We start from the raw sequence: 24,075 nt of genomic DNA, 5'->3' as shown, positions 1-24,075 counted from the left end.
TTTACACATATACATAAAACACAATTTTTCAAAGCCCTGTACAGCCCTATGTCAGAGAGATGGGCTGGAGAAGACCACTTTCTATGAAAAACTTGGGATAGAAAAGATGGTCAGTGACAATTGATCTCTTGCCCTCCAACAGAACTGCAGGAGGAAAAAAGAAAAAAAGATGTTTTTTTTCTTAATAAAAATATCTTCCAAGAAGAGTGTTTATACAACTTTCCTAAGTAGTGCATCTATTACTACAACATCCAGTTTTCTTCAAAGTTCACTGTACTTCCTTAAAGATAGAGGACATTAGGAAGGGTCTGAGTCATAGTTTATACATACTGTTCTAGGTCTCATTTTACCAAATGGTTTGAAGATGAGTGTTTCCTATGTTTGTATTTTAAAGATTTAAAATCCTCCAAAATGTCAGTTTCCAATCTTCAAAAAAAAGATCCAATAATAAAAATTAAACTGTGATTAAACAAACATCAGTATAATTAAACAAAATATTTATGGGCATGATTCTGAAGCTTGAATGTATGCTAGTAATGATGCAATGATTTATAACTAGTATTATTAAACTGTTACTACTTGTGATACTTACCTTCAATCAGATGAAATTGTTTAACGAGATCTTTTATATCCAGAGAAGTATTCCCTGAAGGAATAAATGCAGGAAATTAGATACATCAAATTCCCAACTTAAAATGCCTTCCTTTTCAAAGCAACAAATATATAATCTCAAGGAATAACAAACCTTCTCTAAACACAATGAGTTCTTTAAAATAAACTGCTGCAAACTGGGTGATGTTTGGTGGGTTGGTTTTGAGAACGGCTCTGCTAAGTCCCTCGAGCAGAGTCTTGAGGCCATAAGGTACGACAAGTCTGGGCTTTGAAGAAATCATTTGGGCAGGATGTCTGTAATATCAACTATAATGAAGAAAAACAAGGTCTTATAAATAGTATATGATAGCTTCTGACAACAAATCTGTCTCCTATAGAAATTATTACCTTTAGTTCTAATTTCTAGGCATTTGTTCTAGCAAAGTGGGCTAATTCTTAATGGTAGTTAACACACAGGTGTGAGTGCGCGCGCGCGCGCGCGCGCACGCACACACACACACACACACACAATAGCTCATTATGTGCAGATGAGCAATATAGTAGTACTATTAAACCCCCTGGGGAAAGCCCTGGTGAGAACTCTAGGATAATAGTAAAAACAAAGAACCAACCAAACAAAACTTGTTTCTGTAAAATTTAGTAAATATTTTGTGCAGAATTTCAAGAAAGATAAATTAAACTCATGTATCGGTGTCTAAACATCCTTTGAAATTACATGGGCACTGGCTTTTTCTCTGTACCTTCATCAGATAGAATTGTAGAATAGAGTTTCTACAAGAAAACATCTTTTTCCTCATTTTTCTAAATGTATCCCTGGACACGTTGATCGTCTTTCAGTATACAATTTTTAGCCTTTGCTTTAACAATCAGAATAGGTATAAGAAAACATCTTTTTCCTCATTTTTCTAAATGTATCCCTGGACACGTTGACCGTCTTTCAGTATACAATTTTTAGCCTTTGCTTTAACAATCAGAATAGGTATAATTTACTTGTGGTATCACACCACCCACTACCCTATGCATGTCTCTCTTTTCTCCTATCCTCCCTTAACCTCTGCCCTAGTCTTCCCCTCTCTCCCCTTTCTGCCGCCTTTCTGATTTTAAGTGGTAACAAGGGTATTGCATAGTCCAACCTGTAATGCTCAAGAGTTGCAAAGATTGCCATCCTAAACTGTGTGTGTGTGTGTGTGTGTGTTCTGTTTCACTGTACAAATGATTTCAGGAGGTTTATAAATACATGTAAAGAACAGAAGTAACTATTTAAGGAAAGGAGTTCAATGGTAAGGGAAAAATCATGGTAGGAAAAATATGATGAAGCCACAGGTAAGGTTAGTATCCCCATGCAAACCATACATCCTACACTTTGATGGAGATGGCGTGTCAAATCAGCCCCTGAGCTACCAGGCAGCCATCACAAAATAGGAAAAAGTTGGTTAAATGATTCATGTTTCTGAGATAAAAAATCAGTTGCCCGGGAGACTCAAGAGGCATTCTGAACACCGAGTCCCAGGAGAAATTTCTCCCCCAGGTCCTCATAAAGAGGGGAATAGTGGGATATAATGAATCATGTCAACAACATCCCTACAGTCGAGTAACGAGTTTCATAGAGCTAAGTTGCAGGGTTTAGTTACAGCAATTATATAAGGAGCCAACCTCTAATAAAAAGTTGTGTGTCATAACAAAATGCTGAATATTTAAAAGCACGTTTCATCTTCCCAAAGGTCAGGGAAAAAAAATGAATCTCTGTTGGTCAAAGCAAATCTTTTGAGGATATAATTAAGTGTATTGAATCCTTTAATGAAAATCTACTCTCAAAGTTTAAGTCAACTTGACCTTTACTGAATTAAACTATCTTTAAAAAACCACTAGTGCGCAAAAAACAAACAAAAACAAAAAAACAACCAAAACAACCCCACACCACTAGTGCAGCTTTGGCAGGCTACAAGCTAAACGTTAAGGGATGTAGGCATTAATTGTATGCATGATCCACAGATAGGCTATTTTTGTGTGCATGTGTATATAATTTTTTTTCAAGTACACATTTTGCACCCCAGTGTGAGTCGATAAGTCACGTTTGGAAAAGCGGCTTACCGGCAGCCATGATGGAGCTACCCAAACACCCTTTCTGTAGGCAGTTGGCAGTTGCTGCCACCAACCGTGGACAGAACGGCCGTACAGTGATCCTATTGGTTCTCCGCGCAGGCGGTATGCCGCGCCCCCAACCACTCCACACTCTGGAAGTGTGCGAGGCCTTTCAGTGCCCCAAGACCTGGGATGCTGTACGTCCTACAACACAGTCCCATGAGAAAAATTGTCCTGAGCAAGTTGAGAAATACTGCGACACCAAGCAGGACTACATCGACGGGTAGTCAGACACACACACACACACACACACACACACACACACACACACACACACACACAGAGCTTAAAACCGACCTCTTAATTCTACCCAAATCTCTCCTTTAGAGGTTACTTGTCCAAAACTTCTTTTACTACCCCGACCCCTGGTGCTGAACTGTGAGCTTGCGTTTTTACCCACTCCCCCAGGGCTAACACCTGAGCGGGACAACGGTGCTGTAGGCTGAGAATGCGGGAGTGCGGGCTTCAGAGCCTTAGGAAACGTCAACAATACACACCGCTCCCTCAAGACCTACGTTGGGGTCTGTGCTTGGTTTGCCGTTGGGTTTGGTGGGAAGGGCAGCGAAACGGAGAGCGGGCGTCCCGGTTCCGCGTCTAGTTCAGGAGGCGCAGGTGGCAGACCCACCGCCGGGACTCCCGGAGCTCCGCCACACCCACGGTTGTGAGCCTGCCCTTCCCCACGGGCCTCCCACTCCGGGGGCCCTCCGTCTTCCCCAGCACTGGAACAACCATCCACCGAGCCCACCGCGAGAGGCGCCCTGAGGGCGTGACCGCCTCCTGGGCCGCAAGGCGGGGGGGGTCTTTTCTCCAGACTCCCCCACCTTTTCCTTTCCGCCTACGCTATAAAAAGCTTCCTCGTTGCCCCCTTGCCGGCGGCTCCTGAAGGAGTAGGGGCGCTGAGCTGGGTATTTATAGCCCTGTGGACGTCAGGGAGTGCGTCACAAAGCTCCTCCCTCCTGCTGGGAGCTCGCGGTCAGGAAAGGAGGCGGAGCCTCAGCATCCTCAGCCAATGGGGAGCCGCAAAGGACAAAGGCTCCAACTCCGCGGGCCAGACACGCAGGTGGGCTTTGCCTTTTCTAGAATACAAACTGCCGTTTCCAAACCGCCAGAAGTCGCTCAAGGCTACGGCCTTTCCACTTCATCGCTCATCATAAAATAAGAGCTGGTGTAGAAGGAAACAAATAGATTTATGGCATTTCTTGCAGTCGCCGCCTCGCCTCTTCGCACTACCCCTTCCTCCACAATGTTTCTCTTTTCAGCCAGCTTTTAGAAGAATAGTCTGTCACGGTATACATAATGCTAAAATGTTGAAGAGAACGAATAATTTTATGCAACACAGTACTTTCCCTTTTGAGAAAATCACCGGTGGGAAGAGAATTTGGCAATAATCTTGAGGCTTCCACTTTCTGTAACTCGGATCTGGCAATACAGACACAACCCACCCTCCCCAAATCCTACTACCAGAAACCGGTTGCAATTCAGACCAAAGTAAAGAAAGGCACATAGACTCGTTTCAAATACCTGCTCCTTCACCCATTCAAACTCACATTCTTGAGCTGGGCATTAACTGCCGCCATAATCATGATGACCAAACTCCAAACGGGCTTCAACGTAATTCGTTTTCAAATATTTAAACAAGAATCATTGTAAATCAACCAAACAGTATCTTCAAGGCATAGATATGATTTAAAAAAAAAAACACTTTAAAAAAATTCAGAAAACAGTTAAGGCTTCCAGAGCTCTTAAGAGGCAATGCTTAGGGCACCAGTCTCCATCTATGCTGTACAGAGCACTTTCTACACATACTAAATCTTCCAAATAATAGTTACTGAGTGCTCATTATGTCACAGGCTCCCTCTTCTCCTGAAGATTGCACTTTGAAAGCAGAAATGCTAATTTTAGATTGTGATGATAGGTCTGCAGATGGTACTTGTCCTTGGCCACTGCCCCAGGCCCCATTTTGGTGGATAAAAGTTAAATGAAGCTGTCATGATTTTTGGTGGTTTCGTTCATAATATATTTAACTATCAAAGATAGAATGAAACCTTCTAAAACCCCCAAGTACAAACCCCATTTATGGCATCTTTGGGATTTATGCTTCTGTAGCCTAATCTTGGCAGGCCACCTTGGACACACAGGTCTTAGGTACTGTGCAGAGTATCTGCAATGCATGTCCTCTTTCCACATTTCATCAATGACTCTTTTGTCCAAGTCCCTGAGAGGCAAATTGTTACAGTGAAAACATTTAACCAAAAATTTTCAAACCACTATTCACTGCTTTGATTTCTAGAACTCTTAATGATTTCAGGTGGTTTTATATTCTTCTTGTCCTTTCAGTCACTAGGGATCTAAATGCAAAATGATACTCTGCTTTGCATTTCAATGCTCCCCATCCTTACTTCATGGAAGTTCAAGGTTCTTGGCGTGACCTCTGCAAAATTCAAATGTTATTTCGTTCCCACCTGACTCGAAACTGGCCTGAACACACATACTGTTTGTCACCTCTGTGCCTTTGCTCATCAAGACCAAGGCCTGAGATGTTCTTCTAGTCATCATTTTCACCTGACTACATCCTTTAAAACTCAGGGATCTCCTACTTTAGGAAGCCAATGGGTTAGAAGCATTTCCTCAGTGGCCCCATGATAATACACTCTCTGAGCATAACCTTGCTATATGTTTGGTTTGTGTTTGGCTCTTCTCTCAGATTTACTAAATACTTACCAAAAGATGATAACCTAGGGTAGTGTTGCTCTAATTTAGACCACCTGCACTGGAATCATTTTTAGGAGCTTGTTAAAAATGCCTTCCTAAACCCTACCTCATAGCTACTGAGTCAGATTCTCAAAGGAGGGCTAATTTGTACAACTAAAATTTGCAAGCCACTGGCCTGTGGCTGGACAAAGCGTAACCCAGAGTTCACCCAGGTCAACTGGGAGCTAGAGCTCAGTCTTTCTGGTTTTCACAAGAAAGCCAATTATAATGTGCACTGGGCAAATTATACTCTAGTGAAGAAGAGACACATCTTTTATCGATCAACTTTCCCGTCTCCTGTTCCCAAACCCTTGCTGTCCTTTTCTCTTTCCTAGCTTCCAAGTCTCCTCCCTCTACTATGTATCTCTTGGGGAGGATACAAGCTTAACCATTTTTTTTCTACAAGATATACCACCAACAGAATTCAAAAATATGTAAGAAACACCAAACAGTACATGACTGTCAATGTGTATCTGCATCGATTCAGATCTGTAGGTGTATACTTGCCACCACAATTTGCTTAAGGAAGCAATCAACTAGGAAAGTTATACAGCAAAGGAATAGCCACACACACGCACATGTGTGTCTTTTAAAAATCAAATATGCACTGTCCTTTTAGTTGGCAGAAGCATAAGAGTACAAACTCTATAATCATTGACTTGCACAATATTCAACAATTCCTTGTTATCTGTGACATCTGAAATACTTCACTTGCTCAAATACTTAGCTATCATGTGCTAAAATCAGACCCTAACCTAATAAAAAAATCTTAAATATTTTAACACCAGAAAGGTACATGTCACATTATTAGACCATACCTCCAAGCTGTGACAAATTATAAATGTGTTCAGAGTACATATAGAGATTTCTCTCATCATAGGCCAAATCTAATACAAAAATACATTTGACGCTCATAAATTAGAAGATCCATTTAAGAGCCTCCAAAATAGGAATGAGGAAGGAGTGATGCCAACATAAAAAAGCACACGTAGATCCAAATTGTTCTGGTTATAGGATTATTTTCTTCATCCACGAGGGGGTAAAGAGCAAGTCACACCAAGCTAAGTTTCTAGGCAGATCACAGTTCACAGGCTGGTTAAGTCATGGCACGCAGACCAGAAAATGCTATGAATTACTCAACTCAAAAATGTTCTCAGATTTCAGTCTAATAGTACTATACCTGCACTGTGGTTTTTGTTAGAGACTTTAGAATCATTACCTACCCCATTAGGTAGGTAGGTAGGTACTCTCCATACTCTTTGGCCCTGTTAACACACACAAACCACAGGGGCTATCCGGCACCAAACATAGGAAGAGTTATAAACAGACCTACTCTTTGACTATTAAAGTGGTCAGTGAACTGAATACAAACTTATTTGAATCCTGAAATCTCTCTGGAGAGATACAAATAAATTTTTAAAGCAGTGAGTGCAGGAATAGTTTTTGTTTAATCCTAAAGTACAGGGCTTCCTGTAACCTTTGAATACTGAATAATAGTTCAAACAATATTTGAACTGAAAATTCAAGTGAGTATGACCTGAACCAAGAACTTTGGGTTCAGAATGCTCCACAACCCTAACTGGGAAGTCTGGCTTATATGCTATAGCCAAGGACAAAATGGCTAGGGCCAGATTTCACAAATTCATAATATTCTTCCCTTAAGCCTCAATAAGGCTTCCAATATTTTTAAACACCAAATGTTTTCTTCAGAAAGCATCTACTTGGCTTCTGCATCTGCTCATTCACTGAATGTAAGATAGCAATCTTTTCTCTCTGGCTAGTGTCCAAAATCCAGGCAGGATTCACACCAGAAAGAGTCCATGTGAATAAAACACTTTGGAAGTGAGGAATCATGAATATAATTTAGTCAAAGTCAGTGAGGAATAATTATTTCTTTCAGAGAAATTATTCCCTCAGAATCAGATGAAGTAGGTTAAAGCTGTCAACATCCTAGCTGCTCCTCCTAGGTTTTATTTTGAAAGAAATATTAAAGTATTAATATCATATGAGATCATGCTTCAGCTACAAGGATATGTAAATAAATGACACCCCAAGGGGATACTCTCTTTAGCACAGTATAAATTTTAAAAAATCTAACCTTAAGCCTGAGCCAAGTTAGGCACACAATTATGGCAGACATTCTCAAGTGACTGAGGTATTTAGACTCTTCAAAAACAAAGGTATACAGCACTGGGCTAAGAGGTGAATTAGATGACAACAAAAATTAGCAATGAAGGATTAAAAATTAACTTTGAACTCCTTTTATAGAATAACCTGAGCTAAGGAGACAATGATTAAATCCTGGCAACAGACAGCCCAGCAAATCCTTCACCAGCAAATATTCTGAAGAAAAAAAAATCACCTATGTTCATTTAAGAATAACTTTGTCAAGTAATTTGTTAAAAGACCTCCAAAAGTTGGTAACGAGATAATTTATCACAAAGGTAAGGAAACTCCTAAAATATAGGTATTATTTATCTAGCCAATAGACCAGGTTTCTAATAAATTAGCAAAACAGTTCTACTTTTGATTGTAAAACTATCTATTTGCTTCTACTTGGTTGGCTTTCAAAGGAAAAAAGTGTTCATTACTTTGAAACATTCTGTAGACGATCTGGAGATAAGTATTTTTGATGACACAACTTCAGCTGAAGCGCATTTGTGTTTTAATAAGGAAAACATGAAATTCTGGGTTATTAACACATTTTGTTTTACAAGAATATTCTGTCTGTGGCCAAGAGATCTGTGTTCTATTCACTGCTCCACTGATAACAGGAATAATTGATTGGGATCAATTAGCCTTTTTGTGCCTGAGTTTGTCTAGACAATGGGAATAAGAATATCTGTGCTATGTTATTCACAAGTTAGAGGATAAAATAAAACACTAGAAAGCACTTTTATTTTTTTTCAAAACACAATATAAATGCTATGTCATAATACTGTTGATAATTTTACAGGTGCCTCCTAGTGTTATATGCAGTCGGATGTGTGCTTAAGGTAGGCGTTCCTAGAAGATCACAGGTGGAATATTTAGTTTGCTTTTATTTTAAAAATAATAAATCACAAAACTAAAATGTTTGAACAAGGTCACTTAACCCTCTCCCCAGGTGGTTAGTTATAATTACTAGTATCCTCATTATTATTACTTTTTAGCTATATGTTTAAAAGAGGAGATCTTTAATATGTCAGCCTAACTGGGAAAATGTGTCCCTGGCACAGGTGGTTTTCAGAAGAAAAGCCGGTCTTCGGGCTTCCAGAAGAGCTGTGTCCTCTGCTTTCATTTTAAAGTGCAGAACCTGGTAGGGAGGGACAGAACAGGAAGTCCGAGTCTATCACTGAGGAACCAGTTCCCTCAGGGAGGCCAGAGCAGCATGGATGCGGACATGCAATCTGTTTTCAAAGTCGTAGCCAGAGAAATCCTCCTGTAAGACCAAAGAGGAGATTTATGAACTCTATGAACTGAGCCTTCTGAAACACTGCAACATAAGCCACATGATTTTGTGCTTCCTGAAGTAAAATCTCTCACACTGCTTCCCATCCACTCAATTTTATTTCCCAAACCTCAAACTTCGGGTTCATTTCTAAAATGTCCAGAAGGATGTCAATGCTGTCTTTGGAAAATTGTCTTCATGTTATTCCTGAAATAGTAGTCTTGAACTGTGCTCAATCTAACCTGCTATTAGAAATTCTTCATTCAAGACTATAGTTATGGGGGCGCCTGGGTGGCTCAGTCGGTTAAGTTGACTTTGGCTCAGGTCATGATCTCACAGTTCGTGAGTTTGAGCCCTGCGTCAGGCTCTGTGCTGACAGCTCAGAGCCTGGAGCCTGCTTCAGATTCTATGTCTCCCTCTCCCTGTGCCCCTCCCCTGAAGTGTGTTTTTAAAGCAGGATGGGCGATTTCATTGAGTTTCTTATATTAGTAGTTTCACTTAAGCATCAAGGGCTCACCAAATCAATTAGTTATTACTTTTCCTTTCCAGAAATATCAATCAGAACAATCATCTCACAAAACTTCGTGAATTCAGACTCGAGTGGACACAACAGAGGGTAAGAAGGGCCCCGGAAAAAGGTAGATACAGTATTTTTACCTTTGCTTGAAGAAGTAGAGTTCTGCCTCTTGCTACAGTCTATGAATGTAAGAAAAACATAATATCTTTTAATATCTATATTTGGAGACACTCTAGCAGAAAATGTTATAACAGGATAGATTAATTAAAACAATTCACAGTAGACACAGAGGTGAGTCAACTGCTCATTCTAGTTTAGTCACTCAATTTTTCTTTAATGATGCTTGTTAAGTTCACACTAAGGCATTACTAAATAATTGTGCATAACCCTCATTATACAACAAGAGATTAACAACTTGGAAGAGTTATTATGGCTTAAGATCTTAGGGAGCAACCTAAAACTGATGATCATTACAAAGTTTACTTGACATAAGTTAGACCTTTGGAATGCATTACTGGTTGAGAACATCAGCTTCACGTTTCCAGAAATGGACCAGGCTTGTTATATTTTAAGTACACATTTTAAGGCCATATTAAGAGTAAAACTTTTCCTAAAGAATATGGTGTTAGGGTTTTCTACAAAAAATGACAAAACTTGCCTTTTCTACTTTGGTAAATTTAGAATTTCGAATGACTTACCAATTACAAGCCTATATTTGGCGAGATGGGCTACATATTTAAGGGTCAGTCTTGAATCATATTTCTGTTGATTTGGCTCTAATTTTAGAAAGCCTATTTATTTGAAAGTATAATGAACTTACTAAAAATTAGAATCTCATAAAGCTAGTATTATGTAAGTGAGTTTCTAAAAGAAGGTAGCAAGCAAATCCACTCGTTTAAAAACAAAACTTCCCCAGTATACTTAAATACGTAACTGTCAAATTTATATGGCATTCTGAAATTTTTAAAGCAATCACCACATCATCCTCATTTATTCTCACCATAATCTCCATTCACTTGGCAAGGCAGGTATTTTTTATCCTGTTTTACATATTAGGAGGAAGATACATGGTTCAGGAACATAACCAGCCTCCTACACTAAGGTGAAGGCAGAGTTAGAATCCGAATGCAAATCCGTGTTCTTCTGAATAAGCCGTACTACTTCATATCCTACCATTCTAAAAAAGGCAATGATTTTCCCCTCGAGTTTTTGTCCAAAAAGGTACATTTATACTGCTCATTCCAGAGAAGAAACTGCCTCAGTAAACATAGTAAAAGAGGATGACTCACTTCTTGCATTTTTCCTGCATGAAATCAAGGAAAACAAAACCAAAAACCCACCATGTTCAATTCACTGACTTTAAACGAAGATGCTTTGTGCCTGCTCACCTGTGCATTTTTGCTGATGAACGTTAAACTATATGAGGCCTTACCTCCGGTTTGTCTAACAGAAGACAGCCAAGTTCATAGCAAGCATATGGCTGGACGTATAAGTTATTCTGACGACACAACTCATCTTTAACAGCGCGCTGAAAGAACTGAAAGTAATACAAAAGTTAGTACAATTAACTCATTTTCCCACCTAAGGTTCATCGCATCTTCAGGAGGCAGAAGGGGGGACTTATCTCTGTATTCTAGATGTTTGTTTTGGCACCCTTATTTCTTCCCATCCTCATCCATATCTACAAGCCCGCTGCATGCTTGCCTCCAGGCTATGCTACCCATCGGTCAGCTCAATTTGTGCTTCTTCTATTTCCAGTTGACAACCTAGCTTCTACTGATCTTAATGCGGAAAACATCATGATCTGCATCTCAAAGTAACATACCAATATTTAAAACAGGAAGCACACAAGCCAAGAATCAGCTCCTGACACGTATCTTGACTGTATCTTGTGGATACTTAAGTATGTGATCTAAAGCAGGCTACTCAGAGCTGTGTAATAACTATCATGACCCTGTGCTGAAAAAGTAATTAAAAATTATAAAATAAAAGTATGTCAACACTCTAGGATTTAAAAGTCAAAGTCCCCTACTACTGTACATGAACTCTTTTAAAGAGTAATCAAAATTACACTGGGCTATACTTCAAAACATCCAACGACACAAAAACTTTAGAAAAATTCCCCCAACTATATTTGAAAATAACGAATGGTTCTCTTCCATATAGTAGGTACACAGAATATCTTAAGCTAACACTTTTCTAGACTTTACCTCCAGGGTTGCTTTGGTAATCTGCGGTTACAGACAGGAAAAGTGAACGCACACTAACATATCTGATCATCTTGGGGATTTATCTAACTATGAGGCTTCATTTTGCTCCTTTAAAACTGTCTGCACCCTTATTTCCTCCTTCTCCAACTGAGACTGTCATCTCTGATAAGTAACTCCTGCCAGAAGAAAAGCCTGTGTATAAAGAAGCAATGTAAGAATCTGAAGTTACACGTTACTAACTAGTATTCTCCACCAGCACCTTCCAGCATCTGAGAGGAGAGGACACGGATCGGTAAGAGGGTTAAGCTCACCCTGCGGCGAAAGGTCTGGTTTTGTTGAGTGCTTTTTCCATTGTCCTTATTCCTAAGCACACATACAGGCTTTCACAGTCTATGTTCCTTGGCCACAGCATTAACAGTTTACCTGAACAGCATCTTCTGAGTTTCCCAGACATTTGTGTATGGCACCAAGAAGCAAATACTTTAATCCAACAACAGATGAATCATCCACTTCATGGCAAGCTTAAGGAGAAGTGAAAACAGCAGCAAGGATAGTAATTCACTTAATTTCTTAAACATCATCATGAGTTAAGTATCATGAGTTCATTGACCTGAATATTCAGTTCACAATCCTGCCCCCTGAAACTCAGAAGGCTCCTTTTCCTCATCCATTAGTGAATACCCTTATTCAAAGAAAGGCAAAGATATCAAACATCTGGGCATCCAGAGGACTCGGAATTATATCATATTGTTAGTAGGAACAAGAAACCAATCTGCACAGGCTACATACTGCGTGCAGGATTCTAACTATATGACATTCTGGAAAAGGCAAAACTCTGGAGGCGGTAGTTCCCAGAAGTCTGGGGGAGGGAGAGGAAGGGAGGAACAGCTGGAAGACAGGGGATTTTTAGGGCAGTGAAATATTCTGCAGGATACTACCTCTAAGTGTGGCTACATGTCAGTACATATTTGTCAAATCACACAGAATGTATGAAACAAAGAATGAACTCTAATGTATGACTAAACCCTAATGATGTGTCAGCATTGGTTTACTGGCTGTAACAAATGTATCCATCTGGGTGAGGAGGGGGTGTGAGTAGGGGGGTGGGAGGGGTGGCAATGTTGATGGGGAGGCTATGTGTATGGGGAAGTGAGGGGTGTGGTATGTGGAAACCAGTACTTTGTTTAATTTTGCTAAGAACCTAAAACTACTCTATAAAAATACTTCTAAAAAATTCTATCATATTAACTTCATAAGCCATATGGCGGGCACCTTTCCACGTTTGTACTGATGCACTGCACTCATCACTGAGGGGGCATCCGCCGTGACCCCTCCACTTCAAGAAGCTTGCCATCTACCACGCAGGATGGGCCCACATGTTGGAGGATGTTACAGGAGTTTTTCCAAGGAAATGAAAAGGGTGGAAAATTGGAAACACAGTGGAGCTAACAGAGGAGGAAAGGAAATTAACGGTTTCTATGGACCAACATAGATACTGAGATTTGGTAAGATTTTATAAATAGACACACATACATATGTACACACATATACACCTTTGTTTGTGGCTGGTTTAAGCCTCAATAAAAAGGTGATATTTGAGTAAAGACCTGAAGGAAATGAGTGAAAGAGCCACATGGATGTTCAGAAGCACATTTGCAGACAGAAAGAAGAGAAAGTGCAAAGGCACTGAAGCCGGCGTGTGTCTGGTGTGTTCAAGAACAGTGAAGTGAGTGTGGCTGGAGCCTGGTGAGCAAGCAGGAGGAGCAGTGAGAGGCAATGGGGTGGACGAGGGGGGAGAGTCGTGGACAGATCACAGAGCCCTGTAGGCCACTGAATGGACTTGGGCATTTACTTTAAATGATATGAAACCACAGAGGGTTCTGAGTCCCAAAATAACATGACTTCATTTAACAGGATCACTCTGGGCACTATGTTGAGGATATACAGAAATATTTTTTTTTTAAATTTTTTTTTTTTCAATTTTTATTTATTTTTGGGACAGAGAGAGACAGAGCATGAACAGGGGAGGGGCAGAGAGAGAGGGAGACACAGAATCGGAAACAGGCTCCAGGCTCTGAGCCATCAGCCCAGAGCCTGACGCGGGGCTCGAACTCACAGACCGCAAGATCGTGACCTGGCTGAAGTCGGACACTTAACCGACTGCGCCACCCAGGCGCCCCTACAGAAATATTTTTAAAATGCAGAGGAAGAGGGGCACCTGGGCGGCTAGTTGGTTAAGTGCCCAACTTTGGCTCAGGTCATGATCTCACAGCTCGTGTTCGAGCCCTGCACTGGGCTCTGTGTTTACAGCTCACAGCCTAGAAGCCTGCCTCGGACTCTGTCTCCCTCTCCTGCCTGTGCTCTCTTTGTCTCTCTGCTCCTCCCCTGCTTGTGTGCTCATTCCCTCTCTCTCGCTCCCCCTAGCTCCCCCTCAAAAATAAATATTTAAATGTTTAAAAATAAATGGATAAATAAATAAAATGCTGAGGAAGAATGCAGTGCACAGGGTGGGGGAAGGGCTATAAATGAAACCACAAGATGAGCATTGTAAGAATCCAAGTACATCTGCTGATGAAGGAAGTTACAGATGGGGGGTCTGAGAAGCTGAATACACAAAGCTGGGTCAGCATTTAATTAATGCATTTGATTGCTTTCATCCATTACCAGTTTTTTTTCTGGAACTATTACTCTACAGAGATCTTCTCTATACTCTACATGGCTGAATAGATTTGGATCATTACTGCTTAACACTGGGGAATGATAGAAACTAATTAATCGATCTCAAAACTGCACTAATATTTAACAAAGATATTAAAGAATTATATCATGTTTACTCAAGAGCCTCCCTTTCTCCATGACCACATCATTGCTATTTATTTTGATACCTGGAAAGGGATTCAGAGAATATTTAGTCACATTAAGTGATAATCATTTCTATGCCTGTCAATTACAGCCTATTTTATATGTGCATTTGTGTCTGAATTCTCTCTACAGTCTCGCATTTGTGTATTACAAAGAATAAAATTCTGTATTGTTCCTTAGAGTTAGACATTGCTAGACATTCTAGACTTGCATCAACAACCAGGGATTGTTTATTCTCCGTGAACTTTTCCCATAGCTATAATAAAAATGACTTTATGAAGGCTATATTACCATAACCTATGGTCCTGGGTTTTTTTTGTTTTTTGTTTTTGTTTTTTTTTTTAGTATTTATTTATTTTTGAGAGAGAGAGAGTGAGAGCGAGCAAGCAGGGGAGGGGCAGAGAGAGAGGGAGACACAGAATCTGAAGCAGGTTCCAGGTTCTGAGCTGTGAATACAGAGCCCGGTGCAGGGCTCGAACTCATGGACTGTGAGATCATGACCTGAACCGTAGTGGGACACTCGACCAACTGAGCCACACACGCACCCCCCTATGTTTTTTTTTTTAAATACATGAATCAAAAATCTAGGCTTCTAATTACACTCCTAGGTATTTACTCAAGAGAAATGAGTATATGATGTCCACACAAAAGACAAGTATACTTATGATGTATACTTATGTTTGTAGCAGCTTTACTCATGATGGCTAAAAAAAAACCAGGAACAAATCAAACGTCCCACGTCCGTTAACAGGAGAAAGGATAAACACACCATGGTACAGATTTAGCCCCACAGTGGAGTGTCGCTCAGCAGGTGTAAGGAACGAACTACTGATACGGGCTACAACATGGATCACTCCCACAGGTGCTATGCTGAACAAAGGAAGCCAAGCCAAGCAATGAAAAGTACACATGGTCTGAACTTCTATGAAGTTCAAGGACAGGCGAAAGTAATCTGTGGAGAGAGAAATCAGAACAGCGGTTGCCTTGGGGTGGGGACTGACCGAGAAGGTGCCCAAGGGAAATTATAGGGGTGGTTAGAAATGTTCTAGATCTTCATTGTGGTGGTGGATGCCAGCATGCATATATTTGTCAAAACTCAATGAAGCAGATACTACCTGTTCATTTTAATAGACGTGAATCAAACTTATATAAAACAAAGGGCTTTTGCTGAGGGAAAAAATGTATGCATCCAGCAATCCCCAGGGCAATAAGAGTCGGCAACACTTTGCAGTCAGTGCGCCTCAGCACACACCGCTAACGATGCGAGCATGTCCACACATTCTCGTGCTGCCTACACCTGTCACCTATATGCAACAGAGCGTTCTTCACCACTCCACCATCTAATCCAAGAATGGCAGATCTGTACTCTCTGAATCAGATAACGCTAACGGGAAACCAAAGAAACCGGGTGATGAGTAGAGTTTTTTTATTACCTTGACTCATCCTCTGCAGGTTGGGGAAGGAGCAGTTGGGGAGGGCTTTCCACAGGTATAACACTTCGATGGAGGCCAGTACACACAACGCTCTGGTGGGAGCTACTTTCCGAAACCTCTCTGCCTGCAAGTGTGAGAATGATCACGCTGGGTTTGGGAAAACGAAATCAAATAAAAACATATACTCGAGACATTAAAAAATGCACAGTTCATCTCTGACATCAACAACACCCTCCAACAAAGCTAACAATGAGAACTTCTCTCTATATAAAAATTTATGGCTTTCTAACCTTTAACGTATGATAGATATGCCTTTCATTCATTATTCAACTCCATCTACTGTTAAGATCCAGGGTGCATTCAGAAAACAGAATGAAAGTGGATTCATTTCGGTTTAAATCCAAGGAATTTATAAAAGCTGGGTGACCAGTAATAATGAATGGGTTTACGTGGAAGATGTAATTAATACTAGATGCATTTTAGTTACGGCTTTATTGACTTTTTAATTTTTTACTTAGTCCTAGTGGCCTCAGTGGTATTCCACATTATAATCCAGTTTATACTCAAGCTAAGTCACTCAGTGTTCATTCATTAGTAACAAACTAAAATCATGGAAAATGCAGGATATGACAAGTTGTCATGTAACCCACAGTGATTCCACTAACTTTTTTTCCTAAAAAGTGTAGAATAAATTAGGGTCTTTGTCCCTGCAGTACTGGGCCTTTCTACTGGTACATTTGATTCATGTTTTTATTTTTTAGAAGGTCCAAATGTGATGTGTTCACTAAATTATTGAGACTCAATAGTCTGTATCTCTTGCCTAGATTCTGCCAATTTCGATGCTTCTGAAACCACCCAACTCCTTAGACAGGTGCTTTCCCTTTCCAGATGTGCTCATTAGCTCTACAGGGTCTGTAATGTGTCTACCCACTCAAAGAAATAACAGCTGTTTTAATCATGTGCAGCAAAACCAGCACTTTCCATTCAAAAGAGAAGTATGCCCATGGGGGTAAATTTTCTCCATGGTGGTAAAGTGCACTGGCAAGTAAGTCACTGGCTTGGATTAGGATTTCCTAAAACTTGTCCAAGATGGTGTCGGTTACAAATGCCCGTCACAAACACACACCAGATCAATAGGCTCCAACATACCTTTTTCACTGAGAATTGTTCAATCTGATTGTTTTTCCTTTTGAAGAGCTTCTGAACTTCTTTAAACACTATCTGCGCCCCATCCACGTCACCGGTGGCTCCCTGACAAACTGCAAGAAACCATTGTTGTACTCCCTAAGTATCAGGGGGAAAATGCCACGGAAAGACACTCAGGCTGATGGTACTTGGAAAACGTTACCAAAGAAAAACACGGGAGGGAGCAAGTGTTACATAGAGGCCTACAACATCCTGTTGATTGTCACACCACTGACTCAACAACTACTTCCTTGGGTTCCCAGAGGTTTGTGGGGACGTACAGGAAAACCGTGGTCCTGGTCCTCTCGTTGGGCGCTAGTCTTGGACGTGACAAAATTCCCAGCTATTGACACAGTGTGGTCTAGCTGAGGCCCACATGCTCAGAAAGTGGAATAAAAAGGAATCTAGGAAAGAATGATAAGGAGCCAAGAAGATCATGAAGCTTCATGGTGGATGGAGGGTACCTCTCTGTGCCTGGAAAGAAAGTCATGAAATTAATCTTACACATGTTCGTGGGCCACCTACCACCTACAAGCCACCAGCAAGAACATGGAAGAAAACACATGCTTTAACCCTAAAGAAATGTAAATTTCAGCTGGAGAAAGAAGATACACACATAGTCCCACAGCTATAATGTATATGTTGATAAGAGCCTTGAGGGTAGGAAAACCAAAGTGCTTTTGGAAAGCCTTACGAAGAGAAAGGAAACATTTCTTTCTGGAGTGATCAGAAAGGAGTCAGTCTGAGAGCCTTGGAGGGTGGTAAGATTTTGGTAGCCTGCACACAATCTCCATCCTACCCCAAACCCCAGGCAAAGACTTAATCATACTTGCTTCGCTTTGTATCTCTGAAGGTGAAACTTTACCAACTTTAGCAACCACTCTTCTCAACTACAACGGCACTGAATTCGTTTATATCAATTTTTTTTCTTAGATGTTGTCTTTGGCACATATTTTTCAATCCCCAGCTGGAATGTCCATTGATTTCCTAATTCCTCCTTTATTCAAGCGCTCCTAAAACTAGGTGGTCCTCTATTCACATTTTGGGGTGTGGTCAAGCAGAGCACCGGGCCATGGCATGTCACAGGATGACACCTGTCAGCAGGGCCGAAGAAGCAAAGGCACCAAGACTCAGAGAAGGCTGTGGATGTCAAGGTGATGGGAGAAGCAGAAGATTTTCTGCTGGGAGTATGAGAGATTAAGCTGAATGTTCAAGGGAGGGACAACCACATTCCGTTAGGAAAGCGGCCCTGGTCAAAAGGACAGGGTCTGAATTCATCCAAAATGACCTCATCTCCTGCAGCTTTGGCATCTCAAAAACAGAAGGAAATGCAGTGATTGTTTTGTATACCAACCCCATCAGGCTATAGATCAGAGAATGTAAAGGTCCAAGAAAGTTAAAAGACTTGCCTAAGGTCACCCAGTAAGCAAAAGAAAAAGAGTAATGTCTGCTGCATCTAGTCTGACATCCTTTTCCGACAATCTGTAACTTTCTTAATCACATAGTTTAAAAAAGGGACAGATGGTGGTGATGGCTGCATAACAGTGTACATGTACGCTATGCCACTGAACTCAAAAATGGTGAAAATGGTAGATTTTACATCATGTGGATTTTATGACAATTGAACAGTACAGAAAACTCAGTCCCTGGTGGCAGTGTTTCTGGTCCCTGAACACGCATCCTCTCTAGCTCTGCCTGTCGACATGTACCTGTCCTTCAGGGCCAATTCGAATGGCAGCTCCTGCGAGATGGCAGATAGCTTGACAGAAGTGATCGTCCCCTTCCTGTGTATGCTTTGTAGTGGAGCTCCTGACACCTCTTACCATCTGCACAAAATCCCCTTGCAAAGGCAGAGACTAGTCTTTCATGCTTTATCAGCTCCCACAAACTGGTATAGTCCTGGGATTTCCAGTATTTGGAGAAAAAATACTCCTCTATATAGTCGCGTTGCACATTTATTTGTGTTCCATGATCAACAAAGATTAAAAAAGAAACAGCTGCCCACGAGTGACTATGTGACTCAATAACATGTTAACGACTGATGGCTGTGCTGTCGTGAAGACCTCTGCTTTTCAGTTCATGCATTCAACACGCTGGACACACAGAGGCTACTCAGGAAATAGCTGGCACTTTCATCGGAGATGCCTGTGGGTTCTATAAAACAACTTTTTTTTTTAATGTTTATTTTAGTTTTGACAGAGAGAAAGACAGAGCATGAGCGGGGGATGGGCAGAGAGAGAGAGAGAGAGAGAGAGAGAGAGAGAGAGAGAGGGAGACACAGAATCTGAAGCAGGCTCCAGGCTCTGAACTGTCAGCACAGAGCCTGACGCGGGGCTTGAACCCACAGACCGCGAGATCATGACCTGAGCTGAAGTCGGATGCTCAACTGACTGAGCCACCGAGGCGCCCCTGTAAAACAACTCTTAAGGCATGAGACAAAATATATTCACCACTATACTGAAAATAATCCTATTCAAACATAAGCTACAGAGCCATACAAAAATGGATGCCCTAGGGGGACTGTAGTCAAGAGTGTAGGTATAAAGAGCTTTCATGTTGACTCATAATGAACCGCAGTTTTATTTTATTTTTTTTTTAATTTTTTTTTTCCAACGTTTATTTATTTTTGGGACAGAGAGAGACAGCGCATGAACGGGGGAGGGGCAGAGAGAGAGGGAGACACAGAATCGGAAACAGGCTCCAGGCTCTGAGCCATCAGCCCAGAGCCTGATGTGGGGCTCGAACTCACGGACCGCGAGATCGTGACCTGGCTGAAGTCGGACGCTTAACCGACTGCGCCACCCAGGTGCCCCAATGAACCGCAGTTTTAGAACATCCGGGATATGCACACTTGCCACTGTTAATTCTCTTAAATAGATCAGTTAGGGGACTGAAATGACAGGAAATGCTTCATTAAACGCAAATATTCAGGGAAATAAGGAGAGATTTAAAATTATGTTTGAATTTTAAAGAATCACTTATATGGCCGTGTAAGGAGAGTTTATCACAAGCAGAAAATGTACAGCCACTTGGTACTTTTCTTTAATTTCCACCTCTGCAAGTGTACATCATGATGGCATGACGGCACTTTATGCATCTCAGGGCACAGACATCCCTTTCTCCACCAGGTGGCAGCATATCTTTATCTCCTGAGAGGAGGCCAAAACATGCACTCTTACTCATATCAGCAATGACAAGGGGTCTCTGCTAAATGATATGCAGTGTTCAAATACCTCATGTTCTACAAAATCACACTGTAAATTTAAGAAGGTTTTAATAAGTAAAACAAGGTTGGAGCAGACTACTCAAATGCAACTTTGTAACCAGGGCACTAATGATCCAAACAAAAATATTAACACAATTTAAAAGACATGTTAAATTCCTTAAAAAATATTTAAATTCTTAAAAACTAAAAACCATATTGTAGAAAGTAAAGGATAAGAGTTAAGGGTAGGCTGAGGCTGCTTAGGGCAAAATACACAGAAACCCTCACAATAAGCGTTTTCAAAACAGAGCCTATGACCAAACCAGCCGAGAGGGGGAGCTGGTGTGCAGGACTGAGTCAGTTACCGCTGGGTGACTAGGTAGCACAGAACATTAACATGCTACGGAAAAGGAAGGAGAGGAAGGAGAACCCCACATCTTCTTGACGTCTCCCTCCCATCCGCCAATGTGTGTGGTGAACTCACCAGAAATAAGCTACTCACCTGCAGTTAAATAGGCGTAATAGCACTGGGACCACCTGGACTCATTTTTCAGCCTCTCAAAGGAATCAAATGCATCCTTGAAATTCAGCTCTATCATGCTGCACCAACCTATGAAAGAAATATTTTTAGTATGGGACCCTAAAGTCATGATTCATATCCTGTCTTTAAGCTAGGAATCTGATACAGCTGACCATCTTTGTCTCAGTGCCACATGCACACTACCTGAAAACCTGAAGACTTTTTTTTCTCTTAAGTATTTTCAATGTGACATTTTGCATAAGGCAAGACAGCATTTCTGGTTTCACAACCCATTAAGCAGTATGGAAGCAGTACACAGAATGACATAAAGATTTCCATGAAAACACTCTAACTTGTATCCTACCCTCCAATTTGGGTGGTGAGATTAATCTAAGCACAGGAGTACTTCTCCAAGAGTAGGCACAGACACAGAAAAAGAAGGAATACTGTTAGATTATACACATAGTGAGGATCTCAAAAAGTCTTCAAGCACCCGGGTGCTCCTTAATGATTATTAATTCTCGAACCCTTGTGAGAAGTAGAGACAACAAGCCAGTTAGAGATTAAGTACTTACCCCCCCTCCCTCTGCAGGTTGGCAGCAGAGCTGAGAAAGAACCCCCTCTCTCCGAGATCAAAGCACCAGGAGACAGGCATTCTGGGAAGAAGTGGCAGCCACAAAAATGCAGGGAATTCTACCCTCATTTTTTACAACAGTACCTGCCATTGCCACGTCCCCCTGTATGCCTGGGCACCTGGCGTACTTCTGATTCTACTAGGGGCTTGCTAAGGTGGCAGACGGTGTTCTCATTTTACCAAGGAGAAAAATCTAAGGCACAGAGAGGTGGGTGGGACTTGCTCAAGGCCACAGAGCTTATTAGAGGGAACTGCCGAGGACTCAAGGCCACTGCTCTCTGCTATCTACCTCCTGCTGTATCTGCTTCCTCGTGAAGTACTTGTGCCATCTTGGACCTGTCTTTTTAGTACAGGGATGAGAGAGACCCACACTTCCAGAAAATCCAGTGTCAATTCTATGGGATAGGAGAAATAGACACAGGACAGTAAAAACCGGGGCTGACAATGTCCATCCTGTAAGATGGGAATTAAGTGCAAAATATGTAGAGGTGCCAATGAATCTGAATCAGAAGCTGAGTTACAACTGGGCTTCTTTTTCTTGGGTTAACCTTGCTAATAGGCCTCAGGGTTAGGCTGTGATGATTTCCAAGCTTCCTTCAGCTCTAACCCTCCACACTGCCACAGACCTGAAAATGCCGCACCAAAAAAAGAGGCCATCATAATCATTGTGCAATACATGCACATATCAAATCGTTAGGCCATCCAACTTGAACTAATACAGTATATGTCGATTATATCTCAGTAAAAGTGGAAGAAAAAAAAAGACAGCAGTATCTTAAGAACGAAAAAAAAGGCCACCAAATTTAGGCCTTAATTCAAGTTCTTTGAAATACATTCCATCCTACATTATGGCTACTATCCAGAGCTCCAGCAGGGTTTATATCATATACAAATATTTTTTCCCACTGGATTATACCTCATCTCTTTTCCCTAACCCATAACAGGTATTTAAAACACAATATTGTTTTACTAGGAAGTGCCCAGTCTTTTAGTTTGTACTTCTCTTTAAAAAGATTTAGAGGGGCGCCTGGGTGGTGCAGTCAGTTGAGCGTCCGACTTCGGCCAGGTCACAATCTCGCGGTCCGTGGGTTTGTGCCCCGCGTTGGGCTCTGGGCTGATGGCTCGGAACCTGGAGCCTGTTTCCGATTCTGTGTCTCCCTCTCTCTCTGCCCCTCACCCGTTCATGCTCTCTCTCTTTCCCAAAAATAAATAAATATTGAAAAAAAAATTTTTTTAAAAAAAAAAAATAAAAAGATTTAGAGGCACCTGGGTGGCTCAGACAGTTGAGCGTCTGACTTCAGCTCATGTCATGATCTCACAGCTCATGGGTTCGAGCCCCACGTCAGGCTCTGTGCTGATAGCCCAGAGCCTGGAGCCTGCTTCAGATTCTGTGTCTCCCCCTCTCTCTGCCCCTCCCCCACTTGTGTTCTGTCTCTGTCTCTCTCTCTCTCAAAAATAAACATTAAAAAAATTTTTTTTAAAGATTTAAAGTTATTCAGGAAGACAACTATGTCCACAGCGTATCAGCAAGTGGCAAGCATCCCAGGGTCCCAACCTGACAGGTGTCAAATGCCTCCTGTGCACCCCCCATTTGTCCTTTCCTCTCTGCAGGGGGCCTTAGAGTTCCAGTCTTCCTGTTGATTCCATCACTACCTCATCATTTCTCCTCACCCTGGCCCCCTCATTCCCTTTCTAGGTGCTGTATGATGTGACCTTGCCCTACTGGGCTGAAACCCTAACAAATATGAAGCCCTTATTACAGCGTGTCATTGTTTCAAACCCAAACTTGTATGGATTCTCCTCCACATGACAGAGCACCTGCTACAAAAAAGGACTGTGGAATTACTAGGGTAAACAGGGCAGAATTTAGTGCAGTCAGCAAAAAACTGAGTAACAGCTTTGGGGAAGAGGGAGAAAGCTGTAAGCAAGTAAGTATTTCCATGTCTGTTTATAAATGTGTCTGCAGGAGGGAGGCGAGCAGAAGGAAGGAAGCTAACACATGTGGAGGGTGTTCTGAGGACCAGGGGCCCCACCTGACACTCCTTCCTACTGCATCTAAATCTCACAACCGCTGAGGGCAGGCACCTGAACACTCATGACAATCATGAGGCTTAAACCGTTTGTCCCAGGTCTTTGAGCTAGTCGGCAGAAGGGCTGGGATTGGGTCAATGTGCCCAACTCTCTCCCACGCTGTATTCTTCTTTTCAGGTAAACACCGCTGTGAGGGAGGAAAACTTAGTTTTGGATTCCAATGTACAGTCCGGTAAGGTTATTTACAAATGAGTTCTGGTCAATTCTTTTCACAGGACCTATTATCCTAAAATCAAATGTTCTAAAGAGTAAACTAACACAGTAATGACAATCACGGAGATAAGTTATCACCCCTTGTGCTCTGATGACAAAGTCTTACCATAAATGGCAGCAAGCATTTTACAGAAGATACAAACTGAACAGCATTAATAATGCAAACATGCACAAGAATGAAGACTTGTGACAGGAAGCTAGACATCCAGCCGGACACAAGCGGAATGCATGAATGCCAGGTCGTGACAAGAAGCTGGACAGACATTTCAT

General features: G+C 41.4%; 2 protein-coding genes and 1 long non-coding RNA gene across 12 annotated transcripts in view; 1 reads left to right on the top strand and 2 right to left on the bottom strand.

Annotated features, from left to right (window-relative positions):
• CABYR (calcium binding tyrosine phosphorylation regulated) overlaps window positions 1-4,299 on the bottom strand; it is a 19,661-nt gene extending 15,362 nt beyond the window's left edge. For 5 of the 10 annotated variants that reach the window (XM_043558479.1, XM_043558480.1, XM_043558484.1 and 2 more), the window contains exons 1-3: window positions 3,576-3,685; window positions 746-918; window positions 593-646 (exon numbers count right to left, since the gene is read on the bottom strand). In XM_043558479.1, the coding sequence (XP_043414414.1) occupies window positions 593-646; window positions 746-893 (202 nt within the window). In that variant the 5' untranslated portion in view covers window positions 894-918; window positions 3,576-3,685. Of the gene's footprint in view, window positions 1-592; window positions 647-745; window positions 919-2,703; window positions 2,843-3,051; window positions 3,188-3,251; window positions 3,429-3,575; window positions 3,686-4,275 lie in introns of those variants that run through there. The other 5 variants (XM_043558477.1, XM_043558476.1, XM_043558474.1 and 2 more) reach the window with 5 other exon arrangements.
• Window positions 3,739-24,075, top strand: LOC122470651. The gene is made up of 3 exons (XR_006293966.1): window positions 3,739-3,814; window positions 9,485-9,551; window positions 23,710-24,075. It is a non-coding gene; the product is annotated as an uncharacterized LOC122470651 (long non-coding RNA).
• Window positions 8,148-24,075, bottom strand: part of TTC39C (tetratricopeptide repeat domain 39C) — a 109,571-nt gene continuing 93,643 nt past the window's right edge. Inside the window, exons 8-14 of the mRNA XM_043558472.1 lie at window positions 20,850-20,957; window positions 17,107-17,216; window positions 15,958-16,081; window positions 12,086-12,183; window positions 10,885-10,989; window positions 9,593-9,631; window positions 8,148-8,926 (exon numbers count right to left, since the gene is read on the bottom strand). Coding sequence (XP_043414407.1) covers window positions 8,837-8,926; window positions 9,593-9,631; window positions 10,885-10,989; window positions 12,086-12,183; window positions 15,958-16,081; window positions 17,107-17,216; window positions 20,850-20,957 — 674 coding nt within the window. The 3' untranslated portion in view covers window positions 8,148-8,836. The remainder of the gene's footprint in view (window positions 8,927-9,592; window positions 9,632-10,884; window positions 10,990-12,085; window positions 12,184-15,957; window positions 16,082-17,106; window positions 17,217-20,849; window positions 20,958-24,075) is intronic.

This window comes from Prionailurus bengalensis, chromosome D3 (assembly GCF_016509475.1).
Source record: "Prionailurus bengalensis isolate Pbe53 chromosome D3, Fcat_Pben_1.1_paternal_pri, whole genome shotgun sequence".
Lineage (NCBI taxonomy): Eukaryota > Metazoa > Chordata > Mammalia > Carnivora > Felidae > Prionailurus > Prionailurus bengalensis.
Note: the sequence above shows the minus strand (reverse complement) of the source record. Positions and strands in the feature narration are given on the sequence as shown.